Source organism: Halichoerus grypus, chromosome 7 (assembly GCF_964656455.1).
Source record: "Halichoerus grypus chromosome 7, mHalGry1.hap1.1, whole genome shotgun sequence".
Classification (NCBI taxonomy): Eukaryota; Metazoa; Chordata; class Mammalia; order Carnivora; family Phocidae; genus Halichoerus; species Halichoerus grypus.
In genome coordinates, this window is record NC_135718.1 from 110,083,229 (window position 1) to 110,098,218 (window position 14,990).

Consider the following 14,990-nt stretch of genomic DNA (forward strand, 5'->3'; position numbering starts at 1 on the left):
TGAAGGAGACAGAATCAAGTTGGGAGCCATCTACATCCAATGTGACATCGCTTGTCAGGAGTACTTTCTGTCTAGATTCCTGTACAGTAGCCAATCACTTCCTTTCAGGTTGATCATAATTAGATGAGAAGTTCACTTCATCATTTATCCTCCTTTCAGACTGATGAACTGTTATCTGGACAAGTCAAGGTCATATTAGTAAAACATTTTCAGGTACTATAATGTATTTTACCTCTATTCTATTTGTGATTTGTATCAAGAAGATTGTTTTATATTCCCCAGCCAATTTAGTAGCATTTAATAAATCCTCACAATGACTAACCTTCTGTTTCTTTCTTCTTACATTAACTCAGATGTCTTCCAGCTTGTTGCCCCGCTCTCTGATGATTTTCTGTGTAGGTGTGTACCCTAATTCAATCCCTGCTAACATATATTTTGTTACCATATTCAGATCATATGTTTATAGACTTATGTTTTCTCAGGTCTCGACTCTGTTTTTTTGTTTGTTTGTTTCTGTTGTTGCTTTGTATTTGATGGGATCCTTAATTTCTTTCACGAACTCTGGTTTCCAATCATTCTTGACTACATTAGTAAGTCTCTAAGCCAGGTTTTAGAGTCTGGGCCAATGTTCTTCTGAGTAATGACATACAGACCATTTGCATCAGAGAAATTGTTTCAGGAGATCTGGAACCGGCCCAGGAAGCTGTATTTTTAACATGTATAATACATATGATTTTTATGAACACTGAAGTTTGGGAGCCCCAAACACTGAAGTTTGGTTCTTCCCAGCTCTAGAGACATACACTCTGTTCTTCAAGATACAATCTTCATTTAATATTTTAATCCAGTCTAAAGAATAAAAACACCTTTCTTTTTGATAAGACCTGAGAGAGTAAAAGTGGGAGATATTTTACATCTAATACCTCAAAACCTCAAAAGCACTCTGCAAGTCAGATACTCAAAGAAATTAAATAGTTTGGTCAAGGTTACATAGATGGTGGTTAGCATAGAACTTAAACCACAATTGGTCTGACTCTGGTGCCTGAGATGATTGCAGCATATCATACTATCCCACTTAACTGTTTCCTTTTAGACAACAATGGAGACTAGATAAGGACTGAAATTATCGTAAAGAAAAAGATAAATAGCCTGTACAATGAGGAGAAAAGGAGCCTCAGCGTAGGGAAAGGGGGAAAGGAGAGCAAGCACCACCACAGCACGCTCTTAAATGGAAGTGGAGGTCTCAGTATGTGCTGGAGACAGCTGCCAAAGGGCACTAGGTAAAGTCAAGGCAATCAAGTCACTTTCAAGATCATTATAATCAGATATTGGTCTTTAAGTTAATTACTAAATGAAAAAGTAACAGTCCTCTTAAGGAACATGGTTTGTGTGTATGACATCCATAAATTAGGTGTACATATTTGGGGAAAGGGGGAAAATAAATTATTTTATTAAAAACATTTAGGGAACTGATAATCTGAATCTTTTAACTAGTTGATTTAAATAAAATAAAATATGTAAAGAAGCAGATGAGAAGAATTCAATGTCCAATTTAAATATTTTCATTCACTTACTATTTACTTTTTCATTTGTTAATATTTATTGATTGCCTACTGATAATGTAACTGGAATCAAGCTAGATGCTGGAGCATCCTTCTAGGTTAAATTGTTCAGTAAATGTAGAGTGAATATATGAATAAATGAATAAAGAATAAATGAAGTAAATGAATAAAGGGTTTAACAAGCAATCACAAGGATTAGAGAAAATGAAGAAGGTATCACATGGAAATCTTGGAGAGCTCTCTGCAAATATATTTGGCTGAATCAGGAAAGGCCAAGCCTACAATTCTTGACCCTTTCTGATGAGACTCCAGAGATCTGAAGTCTCACATTCAAGGTCAAATCTTCTTTTAAGTTTTTGTGAAGCTGAAATATTCATGAGCTATTCCATGGCCACCCAGACTTTTTATTAAAGCACATGAGAGAAGATCCTGAGTCAAGGATAGCTTCTACTTACAAAATCCCTCTTATAGCCATCAAAGAACATCACAGAAAATGTTAAGGAACAATCCTGCAACTCTGTCTTGACAACAAAAGTTATCTGTACAAAGTTATTAGTTAACAGAATTCAAATAATTAAAAACATAGGGTAGTATGTTTATTTATTTATGAGCTCTAGCACATCCTATTTGACAACCTGAATATCTTAATGGATATCTTGACAAACCAATACCTTAATATGAGCAATTATAATTACAAATAACCTAAAAAAAAAAAAAACCTAGTTTCTTTTCATATAGACAAAAATAAACACTTGTTTCTTTTACACTGTAATTCAATAAAAATTAGTTATCATGTTCAAAAAAGGCCACAGAAATGTTCTTTTGTTAAGACAGGGGAATGACATTACCATGCACATGTAGCTGAAGGTGCTGCTGGGTTTCTCCAGCTGCATTGGTCGCCACACATGTGTATCTGCCGGCATCTTCCATCAGGGCTTTGGCAATTTGTAAAACTCGACCAGAAGACTGTATCTAATTGGGAGCAGAAAGCATGGCAGCACTTTGTACTTTACACTGGGACTTGAAAGCATTTGCTGAGATAGCCAAACTCATTTAAATTTATGCTATTTAATTATAGTTTTATGCCAATATCTTAATTATCTCTTGATAGATTAGAACCAGATCTCACTTCATCACACACAAAAAAGACTGATTTGATCGAAAAACTTTTCTTCTTCATTGGAAAACACAAAATAAAATAACCTAAGGCCTGCTGGTACAGTAATAAAACCTCGCTGAACAAAAGACTTTAGCACTGAACGATGAGGTATGTGATGAAAATTTAAGCTACTTAAAAAAAATACAGTCACATTTATGTAACACTTCATAAATACTTTTAAGGCAACAATCTTTTTTGATTAAATGGTCATGGGGGCCAGAAAAACAATAAGAATTATAAAATATGAGTAATGGAAATGCAGATAAATTTCTTCCTGTTTTTCCTCATTTCTCTGTTAAACCTATTGCAACTAGCCTCCACCATTTTGGAACTAGTGATTCAGTGGTTATTCTTTGAAACTTATCATTCAGAGGTTATCAGTAACTTCTCTTTTTTTTTCTTTTTTAATTTAATTTTATTATGTTAGTCACCATACATCATTAGTTTTTGATGTAGTGATCCACGATTCATTGTTTTTGTATAACACCCAGTGCTCCATGCAGTATTAAGGAGATTATCAGTAACTTCTAATCACAATATCCAGCAGCTTACATAGTAAGCTCATATTCTCTTTTACCATCTACAGCATTTGGCATTACTGACCACCTACTCCTGAATCACTCTACTGGGTGTTGAAGATACAAAAATGTCCTCAGTTCTCAATCTCTGACTTTCTTAGGAGATTACAGAACCTGCTTCTTCCTCCTGTCCCATAAACATAAAGTTCAGCTTTCTGATAGTTTTCATGGCTTCAGCGAAGAATTCTGTGCAGACTCTGAAATTTATAGTACTGGCCTCAATTTCTCTCCTGAGCTCCACGCTTGCTGTTCCAGCTAATCTGCTGGATGGGTTAGCACATGAAATTTAACACATCCAAAACAAAGCTTATAACTGTTTCCTTGTATCTCCAGACCTACTTTTCATTGCATGTTTCCAATCTTGTTTAATGGCACTACTATTCTCCAAGGCATCTTGATTTCAGAGCCCACTCCGACTCTCCTACTAGTTATACAACTCTGTTTTTCAGATCTCTACTTTCCATTCTCACAACCACTGTGGGATTATAATAGTTTCTTAATTTATATTCCAGTGTCTCCAACCTCCCAAACTGTTAATCTATCTTATATACCATTGCCAGAATAATTTGTCTAAAATGCAAATTTGATCTTTTTACCAGTCCCCCTTCAAAGCTCACTCAGCTCCCCACTTTGCCCAGAATGAAATCTGAACTCAGCATAGCCCTCCAGGCTTACCACATTCTGACCCCAAATGATCTGCTCTCCATACACTCCCAAGTAAACTCCCACTTGACTTATTCTTCAGCCAGAGTGTACTAAACTCACTAAGCAGCACATTCATACATTAAATTCACTTCTAGACTTCTGCACATGGCCTTTAAATGCCATAATTTTTTAAGACTCCGAACGAGGTCAGTTCTCTCTTCTATTTTTTCATACTCATTACTCTCCCCTTAGATTAACTCATTCATGTCTATGCTTTCAAATATCATCTATGTGTCAGTACCTCCAGCCAGAACTCTCCTTTGAGCTCCAGGAGCATATATTCCATGGTCTACCTGATCTCCACTTTATTTCAAAGTCAACTTAACCTCCCAAAATATAAAACTTACATCCAGTTTTTTGCCCCTAAATGGGTTGTCCTCCAAAGTCTCCTGTCTTACTGGATGGCATCATAAGATATGCATCTGTGTAGGTTAGATTCCCCAAGTTTTCCTTGATATTTCCTGCTCCCTCAACTTTCATATGCAATTTATCACTGAGTCCTAATGATTGACACAATAATTCTCAAATACATCCATATATCCTCATCTTCATGGCCAGAATGTGAGTTCAAATTTCAATCTTCTCTCTCTCCTAGATGAATAAGTCCTAATTGATTTCCACACATCTACTCTTTATCTTTTTCAATTTATTTTTAGAGGTACAATTGGCATATATTATATTAGTTTCAAGTGTACAACATAATAATTCAATTTTTGTACATACTGCAAAGTGATCATCACAAGTCTAGTCTTCATACGAAGTTACAGATTTTTTTCTTGTGATGAGAACTTTTAAGATTTACTCTCCTGTTAACTTTCAAGTATGCAATACAATATTATTGAGTACAGTCACTATGCTGTATTTACATCACTATGACTTATTTACTTAATATCTGGGAGTTTGTACCTCTTGACCACCTTCACCTATTTTGCACACTTCTCAACCCCCTTCACCTCTGGCAACCACCAAACTGTTCTATGTGTATCTATGAGTTTTGTTTCTTTTATTTTTTAGATTCCATATATAATTGAAATCACATGGTATTTACCTTTCTCTGTCTGACTTATATCAATTAGCATAATGCCCTTAAGGTCTATCCATGCTGTCACAAATGGCAAGACTTCATTCTTCTTTTTTATAATTGAATAGTATTCCATTGTGTGTGTGTGTGTGTATCACATCTTCTTTATCCATTCATCTACTGATGAACACTTTGGTTGTTTCCATGTCCTGACTATTATAAATAATGCTGTAGTGAGCATGTGGGTGCATATATCTTTTCGAGTTAGGGTTTTCGTATTCTTTGGATAAATACCCAGAAATGGAATTGCTGAATCATATGGTGGCTCTGATTTTTATTTTTTGAGGCATCTCCATACTGTTTTCCATAGTGGTTGCAATAGGGTACATTCCCACCAACAATGCACAAGGGTTCCCTTTTCTCACATCCTCAACAATGCTTCTTATTTCTTGTCTTTTTGATAATAGCCTTAAACAGGTGTGATGTGATACCTTATGGTTTTGATATGCATATCCCTGATAATTACTGATGTTAAACATTTTTCCATGTGCCTGTTGGACATCTACATGACTTTGGAAAATGTCTAGTTATATCTTGTGCCCATTTTTAAATCAGATTGCTTGTTTTTTTGCTATTGAGTTGAGCTCTTTATATACTTTGGGTATTAACCCGTTATCAGATATATGATTTACAATTTTTCCCTCATTTAATTTATATTTCAGTGCCTCCAACCATACAGAAGCTTTTTGGATTGATGTAGTCCCGCTTGTTTATTTTTGCCTTTGTTGCCTTTGATTTGGGAGTCAGATCTAAAAATTCAATGCCAGGACTATGTCAGGAAGCTTACTACCTATGTTTTCTTCTAGGAGTTTTGTGCTTTCAGGTTCTACATTCAAGTCTTTAATCCATTTGGAGCTGATTTTTGTGTATGGTTTAAGACAGCATTCTGGTTTCATTCTTTTGCATGTGACTGTCCAATATTTCCAACATCATTTATTGAAGAGAACATCCTTTCCTCATTGTATATTCTTGACTTCTTTGTCATAAATTAACCAACCATATATGTGTAGGTTTATTTCTTGGCTCTCTATTCTGTTCCATTTGATCCATGTGTTGGTTTTTATGCCAATACCAAACTGTTTTTGATGACTACAGCTTTGTAGTAGAGTTTGAAAACAGCATGATGCCTCCAGATTTGTTTTTCTTTCTCAAGATCACTTTGGCTACTTGGGGTCTTTTGTGGTTCCATACAAATTTTAGGATTGTTTGTTCTATTTCTGTGGAAAATGCCATTGGAATTTTGATAGGAGTTGCACTGAACCTATAGATTGCTTTGGGTAGTAGGAACATTATAACAAGATTAATTCTTCCAATCCATGGGCATGGGATACCTTTCCATTTATTTGTGTCTTCAATTTCTTTCATCACTGTCTTATATCTTCTAGTGCACAGGACTTTCACTTCCTTTCACCTCCTTGGTTAAATTTCTTTTTATTCTTTTTTATGCAATTTTAAATGGGACTGTTTTCTTAATTTCTCTCTCTGATAGTTTGTTAGTGTATAGAAATGAAACCAATTTTTGTATATCGATTTTGTACCCTGCAACTTTGCTGACTTCATTTATTGGTTCTAACACTTTTTTGGTGAAGTCTATAGGATTTTTTAATATATATTTTTCAATTTGGATGCCTTTTATTTCTTTTTCTCGCCTAGTTGCTCTTGATAGGACTTCCAATACTATGTTCAATAAAAGTGGTGAGAGTGGGAACACTTGTCTTGCACTTGATCTTAGAGAAAAAACTTTCAGCTTTTCACCACTGAATATGATGTTAGCTGTGGGTTTGTCATATATGACTTTAATTATGTTGAGGTATGTTTCCTCTATATCCACTTTGTTGAGGGTTTTTACCATAAATGGATGTTGACTTTTGTCAAATGCTTTTTCCAGTGAGACGATCATTTAATTTTTATCTTTCATTTCATTAATGTGGTGTATTACGTTGGTTGATTTGTGAATGTTGAAACATGCTTACATCCCTGGAGTAAATTCCACTTAATCATGGTGGATGACCATTTTAATGTTGATAGCAACTTAAGTTTGGATGCATTCTAAAACTCTACATTTTTACTCTCCCACAATGTTTTATGTTTTTGATGTCACATTTTACATTCTTTTATTTTGTGTTTCCCTTAACTGTTTATTGTGGTTATAGTTAATTTTACTACTTTTGATATTTATCTTCATACTGGCTTTATAAGTAATTAATCCACTACCTTTACTATATATTTACCTTTACTAGTGACATTTTTACTTTCATATATTTTCTTGTTACTAGTTAGTGCCTTTTTTTTTTCAGCTTAAAGAAGTCCCTTTAACATTTCTTGTAGGGCCAGTTTAGTGATGAATTCTTCTACCTTTTGTTTGTCTAAAAATCTCTTTATTCTTCTTCAGTTCTGAATAATAACCTTGCTGGGTAGTGTATTCTTGGTTGGAAGTTTTATTTTCCTTTCAGCACTTCAAATATATCATGCCACTTCTTCTGGCTTTCAAGATTTCTGCTGAAAAATCAGCTGACAGTCTTATGGGAGCGGGCTTCCCTTGCACCTAACAAATGGCTTTTTTCTTGCTGCTTTTAAGATTTTCTTCTTATCTTTAACTTTTTATATTTTAATTATAATGTCTCTTCCTGTGGATCTCCTTAGGTTCATCTTATTTAGAATTCTCTATGCTTCCTGGACCTGGATGTCTGTTTCCTTCCCCAGTTTAGGGAGGTTTCCACCCATTATTTCTTGAAATGTGTTTTCTGCCCCTTTCTCTCTCTCTTCCCCTTCTGGAATCCATATAATATGAAAGCTATTCCACTTCATGTTGCCCCATAGGTCCCTTAAGCTATCTTCATTTTTTAAAAATTCTTTTTTCTTTTTGCTGTTCTGTTTGGGTGAATTCCACTGCTGTCTTCCAGGTTACTGATCTGTCTTTCTGCTTCATCTAATCAGCTGTTGAACACCCTAGTGTATTTTTCAGTTTAATTATTGTATTCTTCAGCTCTGTGACTTCTGTTTGGTACCTTCTTATATTTTCTATCTTTTGTTGGAGTTCTCACTGTGTTCATCCATTCTTTTCCCGAGTTTAGTGAGCATCTTTATGACCATTACTTTGAACTCTTTATCAGGTAGATTACTTATTTCCATTTCATGAAGGCCGTTTTCTGAGGTTTTGTTCTGTTCTTCCATTTGAAACATACTCCTCTATTTCCTCATTTTGCTTGAGCTTCTGTTTGTTTCTAAGTATTAGGCAAAATAGCTATCTTCCCAGTCTTACAGGAATGGCCTTGTGTAGATTAACCTCATCGTTCCACCCTGCCCTAGCACTTGGTTATCTCTCAGACCGTGTGACTGCCTCAGTAGCCTGATTTATTCTTGATAGGTCCCAGTTATTAAGGGTATTCCAAGACCTATCAGTGTTCCAAAGAGAGGGATCTCAGTCAGCACCTGGTTTCAGGCTGACTAGAAGCCAGATCCTTAGGCAGCAGTTTTAAATTACACAACGATATACAGTCCCACAGGACTGCAGTTGTAAACCCTACTGGCCTTCAGACCAGGGGATCTGGAGGTGTCCCCTGGGTGACAGCTGCAAAAATCAGGGCTTCAGGTGTGTGTATATGCTCCTTGCTGGGAGGCACCAGGAGCTACAGCAAGGCCAAGGGAGAACACAAAGGTGTGTCTCCCTGCCTATGTTCCCTGAGAGTGCCTTCATAGCCTCTACATGTGTGGCAAACCTGAAGCCTGTCCCTCATGTTGAAGCTCCAGGACCAGTGGGTGGGCCTTTTTCACCAGCAGACCAGGAGTGTATTCCAGTTTACTGTGTGCAATGCCTTGGGTGTGGTAGCCTGCCAAGAATGGCTTTTCTGATTATTGTTATAGTCCCATAGGGCCCTGGAACACAAGCCCCTCTGACCACTGGGTCCAGGCATTCAAGGGGTGTCCTTTGTGTGGACTGCACTTGCCCTTCAGCCTTAATGGGGCAGTGGGAGAACTTGGGGTGGGGTGTGCTTGCAGCTTTAGCAAGGCAGGTGAAGAGTGCTCGGGGACAGAGCACCCCCCACCCCACCTCCACTTCAGCAAGGCAGTGGGAGATTGCTGTGTCTGCACACACCTGCTTTTACTAGCAAGGTGGAGGGAGAGTGCAAAACTGGTGCCTGACAACAGCTCTGTCCCTGGAGAAAGTCCCTACAGGTCCTTGTCCTTCCGGCAGATGCTTTAAAATTAGCAAATGAATCTCCTTCACATATAGTTTAGTTTAGGCACTTTTCAAATTTTTGCACTAGGGCCCAGGGCAAGTAAGTCTGAATGTGAGTCATTTAAAAGAAGTATCTCAAATCCCTACAGTCCTTTGGGTCTCTTGGATGTAAGCTTCATTGGTTTTCAAAGCCAGACATTTTATGGCTTGTCTCTTCAGTACAGGTCCCAAGGGTTGGAATGCCCAATGTAGGGCACAAATCCCATACTCCTCAGGGAGAAGCTGCAGACTTGTGAGATCCCTCCCTATTGTGAGTTGGTATGCTATGGTTTTGGCAAGATTGTGTCTCTGCCTCTCCTACCCATCTTGATGTTGCCCTTTTATCCTTTGTTGTAGAGGAGCTGTTCAGCTAGTTTTCAAATCTTTTTCAGAGGGAACTGTTCTGTATGTGACAGTAGATTTGGTGTGTCTGTGGGGGGAGGTGAGTTCAGGATCTTCCTATACTACTGTTTTGGACCACCTCTGCCCACATATCTATTTTAAACTCCTTCAATTCATTATCTTATAGGGGCCAGTAACTATTTAAAATGAAAATCTGATTATGTCACTACTCTCTTAAAACTCTTCAAAGATCTCCCTTTGATTGAAAGTAAAAATGAAATCACTAATATTACTTAAATGCCTTCCACTCCCTGGTCTCCTCTAATACCACCTCATCTTGCTTTATGTTCTTCAGCCTACTGGCTTGCTTGCTATCAGGTCCTCAGGAGGTGTCATGCGCCTTTACTTTAAGTTGTTTGCCCACACACATCTTCTCTGAAATACTCTACTCTGTTCTCTTCCATTAATTCACTCATTTAACTCCTATGTATTCTTCATATCTCTGCTCAAAGGCTTTCTCTATGAATTACCTATTACCTATTCTCTATGAATTAATGCCTAAAACCTTTCCACATTATCTGTTCTTATACTTCTCCATATTTTCTCTTAAAGTTACTCATTACAGTTTACAATTAAACTTTTATATGATTATGTGATAAATGCCTATCTCCCTGCAGTATGTTTTAAGGCTTCATAATGAACCTCTCACTAGAATAAATGTATAAGATTAGTTCCATTGGATTTAGAATAGGAATAATAAATGAGCAGATACCGATCATTTGTACTGGGAAAAGAACTCAACACATCCCTCATTACTGAAAACTTAATACAAGCAAAGTTCAAGCCCACATTAGTCAACTAACTTGATCCTAGTAAAAAAATCTATTGATTCAGATTTTTAAATGAATCATTTAGATTATCTAAGTTCGAAATCAATCAATCTATCTATCTATCCAGAAATATGTAATGAGGTACATTTATATGCCAGGGATTATACTCAGATTGAAGGATATAGAAGTGAATTTATTCAGACTGGGTCTCTGCCATCTTGAAGCTTATAACTAGTTAAAATATTTTTTTCAAGACTTATTGCACTTAGGTTTATGTAGATATGATTTTACCTTAATCTTAGTCTATGGTATATTGGGGATACTGTGAGTCAGTAATGATGAACACAGTTCATTCATCCATGAGACACCAGTTTTTCAATAGTTAAAACAGGCATAAACCAAAATAATAAAAATACCAACCAATACATTAAAATTATCATTGTTAAGGTTATTAGTCTTTAATTAATTCTATTCTTCAAATCAAAATATTAAGATAAATTCCAAAAACTCTAAGGAAAACACATATTATTTTGATAAATTTTCTGTAAAATCTGTCCAACAGGAAAATCTACAATTAGGAAAGAAGAACACGATAGCTCTGGGAAGATCAATGTAGATTTCACATTTGGGGCTCAGCAATATTTATACTTACTTTAAGGTTTCCTTGGGCAGTATTTACAGGTTGGCCATCTTTTAACCATGTAATAGATGGATTTGGAATGCCATTGGCAATGCACTGCAAGGTGATAGGCTTGTGCTTCACTATGGCTCTCTCAGAAAGGCCTGAGGATTTGATTGTTGGAGGAACTAGATTTAAGAAAGGAAGGAAGGAAGGAAAGCAGGAAGGGATGGAAGGACAGAGTAAGGGAGGGAGGGAACACAAACCATAATCAGTGGGGTCAAGTACTTAAAAATCTGGATGTAAGAACCTGAAACTTTAAAATTTAGAAAATGGAAAATTCCTATTTTAAGAAACAATGAAATAATTTTATCCCATGCATTTAATTTATAGTTTTCAGCAATTTTAGATGACTTATTTCTTAAGTATGGATCTCTAGTTCTCCAAAGAATAAAATGTGTTTATAGCAACTACAATCCACATGTATGTTTGGCTTACACCTGTTGGTATGTTTTCCCAATCTATTATGATCCTCCCTTTCTCTAGAACAATCTCGTTAAATCAGGGTGGGTTTCCTCTACCTGTATTTATACTGCATGACTCTGACCCCAGCAAGGCTGACTGAATACAGAATGGGAACTTGATTTAAGCTGGGCCTGCCAGATTCCCTCCCTCAGGAGTTGGAATTGAGACTGAGAAACAGGGTTAGCTACATTTCATCACAGGATTGAAAAAGCAGGGGGAAAAAAGTCTGCATGGACAGATGGAAAAATGTTGATGTTCATAGAAACCTCCACTAGAGCTTCTAAATGGCTCCCCAGATTCTCACTGCAGTCCCTCACTTCCCAAGGTTGGCAGGCAAGTGAGACAAATAATACCCTGGCCAAGGGTTGTCTCCGTCATTACACTAAAGGTTCTGATTCTTCTGTGCTAGTTCTGTGAATACCTCTATCTACCCTGGATCCTGCATAACATCCTTAGCTTCCATTTCTGGAAATGACTTTATTCACACTCCCTCCTGTTCTGGTTAAACCCTGAAGAGCTGACACAACCTCTTTACTTGGAATTTGCTGCCTGCCTATTCTATCTTATTTGGTCTCATTCCTCAGGCCCTGGCATTCTATGTAGAATACACTTCCTAACATCTGAAGTGTTTATATTAATTTACATAGGCCTCTTGGTTAAGTCTCTGTGTTAGTAAAGTGCCTTAAGATTAATCTGCCATTTTTTAACTCAAATTCACATCCTTTATATTACTTTCTACAACTCAAGATTTATCCAGATTACTGAGCTACCATCTGAATTAAATAATGACACAATGCATAAATTAATTTTAAATATAATGCTCATGTCCCTTCTTCAGCATACCATGAACAGTCACTTCAAATTCCTTCCCGCGGTCACCAGCAATGTTTGTTGCCACACAGCGGTAAAGGCCTGTCTCTGACACTTGAGCTTGGGCAATAACCAATTTGCGTCCATTTAGTAAAATCTTGAATCCATCCCTTTCATCAATTAGCTGGCCATCCTTTAGCCACCTATAGAAACAAGGCAAAAAGAAGTCTGGAGATGTATTTTAAATAACTTAGTTCCTAAAAGATATGTGCGTGTGTATATATATCTTAGAGGAACTAGATTTATCTATATATTAAATGTTTCTACACACACATACATATGTAAATTCTCAATTGCGTATTTGCCTAATTCCCTCTTTGCCCATTCTGTGAAATGAACTATAATGGGGAAAAGAAAAAAGTAAACCTGGCCCAACACAGAAGTTGGCATAGTGTTGGAACCCCAGTAGCTATGCGGTTTCTTCATTATTCTCTTTACGTTGAGGAAACAAAGAGGCAAGTGCCCCTAAATAGTATTCACTTCAAATGTTTAAATAACATTAACCATCAAAGTGAATACATTCCTAAAATATCTGAAAAATAAAACCCTGATACAGCATTATATTTTTTCATTTCTTATGAGTTATCATTTTCCATTTTACTTTGTAATCATATGTGAACATATTTTATTCTCTTAGTTGACTAACTGTTCCATTGCATATCCTGCACCTTGGAAATGAAGGTTAAGTATTCACGAAATGCTTTGTGAATGAAGGAATGAGAAAAAAGAATGGTAAACATATATGCACGGTAACTATTTCCCTAATATGTCCAGTACATTTCTTTTTATTTAGTCATTCATTAAACATTTCAGTGCCTCAAGAAGATCTGACAGATACTGCTTACTAGTCTGTCTCTATGAACTGAAAATGTCATTTCTAGGAGCATAAATGGAATTCCTCTAATTGAACAGATTTGAGGTCCGTGTGATTATTAAGCAAAAGTTGCCTTGTATATAGAGTATGTCTTTTAAAAGAGGAACATAAATAATATAATTTTATATGGCCACCTTTTAATGACACAGAAATTTTTTCAAGATAGCCTTAAAACACTCAAATAAAGAAGTGGGAGGTATTTAGAAGACATACCAAAACCCTTACATGATAGTTGGCGTGGGAGAGCCTGTCACTTGACAATCTAGCTCCAGTAAGTTATTAACCATCACAATGAAGTAAGATGTTTCATCTCCTCCTTCTATAGCTGGTGGCACTAGAAAACAACAGAGATGTAACATACAAAGAAATGTACACCAGAAAAAACACACCACCATTTTAAGCAATACTAAGTTGCAGTTCAGAAGGCTGACAAGTATCATAGAAATTTGATACATGAAGGGGATTTGAAATGTAAAATATATTTTATCATACACACTTGCTAGGATCAATGAACGTATTTTTGACATGCTGTGGATTTTTCTCAGTTAATCGAGCACTCTGGTGCTAATGCCATCTGAATATAAAGTTGGTTCATATTTTATGTTGCTTATTTTCATAATAATAAGAGAAGGGAACCTCAAAAATTGGACCTCTGCTCAAAAAACCTTCAATTTATAGAGAAATAGAGACCAAAAACATTGCAAGATGACTTTCCAAGGCCCAGAGACTGTTTCCTGCACTAGACATAGCATAGTGGTCATGACAGAGGACCATGATATCACTCACTGCAATCAGATATTGTCATAGATGTAAAATGCATCAATGCACTTACAAATACAAAGTGTACCTATCAAAATCAGTTGAAGATTTATGTGGGTTCTTAGATCTTGGGACTCTGGTAATAAATCCACCACTTAGTAATGTGCAGTCCAGAGTTGAACAGATAACTGAACCTTCTCTAGAACTGTTTCATTGTTCTTTGACCAAAAAAGCATTTCATAAAATGGTCAGGTTGTGCTATGAATCTGGAATCCAGATGGTGGCATCCTTATTTACCTAAGACATCAACTTCGTATTTGATTTCCTTTTCTCCAGCCACACTGGTAGCCACACATACATACTGTCCCCGATCAACTTCTAGGGCACTCATGATTTCTAGTTTCTTCCCACCAGCTTCTGTACGGATGTTGTCACTGGCTTTCACAGGTACACCATCTTTTAACCAGGTGAGAACTGGAGGAGGGCTGCCAGTAGCTTTACACTCTAGTGTCAGCGAATGAGCGATAACCACTTGCTTATTCAGAGGTACGGCCAAGTCACCTTCAATCATTGGAGGAACTAGGCAGAAAAAAGTAGTATTTCAGGCATCTTTGAAATTCTAATGAAATAAGGATTTTGTTTTCACGTAGTTTGACCATAGAAACTACCTACATGTCTGTCTCTTTCTAAGCTATTAAGGAAAGAATTTCTTCGGTTAGCTGATCTGCAGCTATCCTAAATATTGTGGGATACTTTGTACTGTGTCTCGTTTATAAAGGGTAAATAGTAGAGAATGATCTTAGTCCTAACAACTACTTTACCTTCTTCATAAAAACCGAATGGTCTAGATGCCCCATGTGAAATGGG

General features: G+C 36.6%; 1 protein-coding gene across 1 annotated transcript in view; it reads right to left on the minus strand.

Moving 5' to 3' along the window:
• The window catches only part of HMCN1 (hemicentin 1), a 478,487-nt gene that overhangs the window by 176,489 nt on the left and 287,008 nt on the right, over positions 1-14,990 (minus strand). The window contains exons 32-36 of the mRNA XM_078078047.1: positions 14,421-14,702; positions 13,590-13,698; positions 12,464-12,633; positions 11,129-11,283; positions 2,411-2,534 (exon numbers count right to left, since the gene is read on the minus strand). Of these exons, the coding sequence (XP_077934173.1) occupies positions 2,411-2,534; positions 11,129-11,283; positions 12,464-12,633; positions 13,590-13,698; positions 14,421-14,702 (840 nt within the window). The remainder of the gene's footprint in view (positions 1-2,410; positions 2,535-11,128; positions 11,284-12,463; positions 12,634-13,589; positions 13,699-14,420; positions 14,703-14,990) is intronic.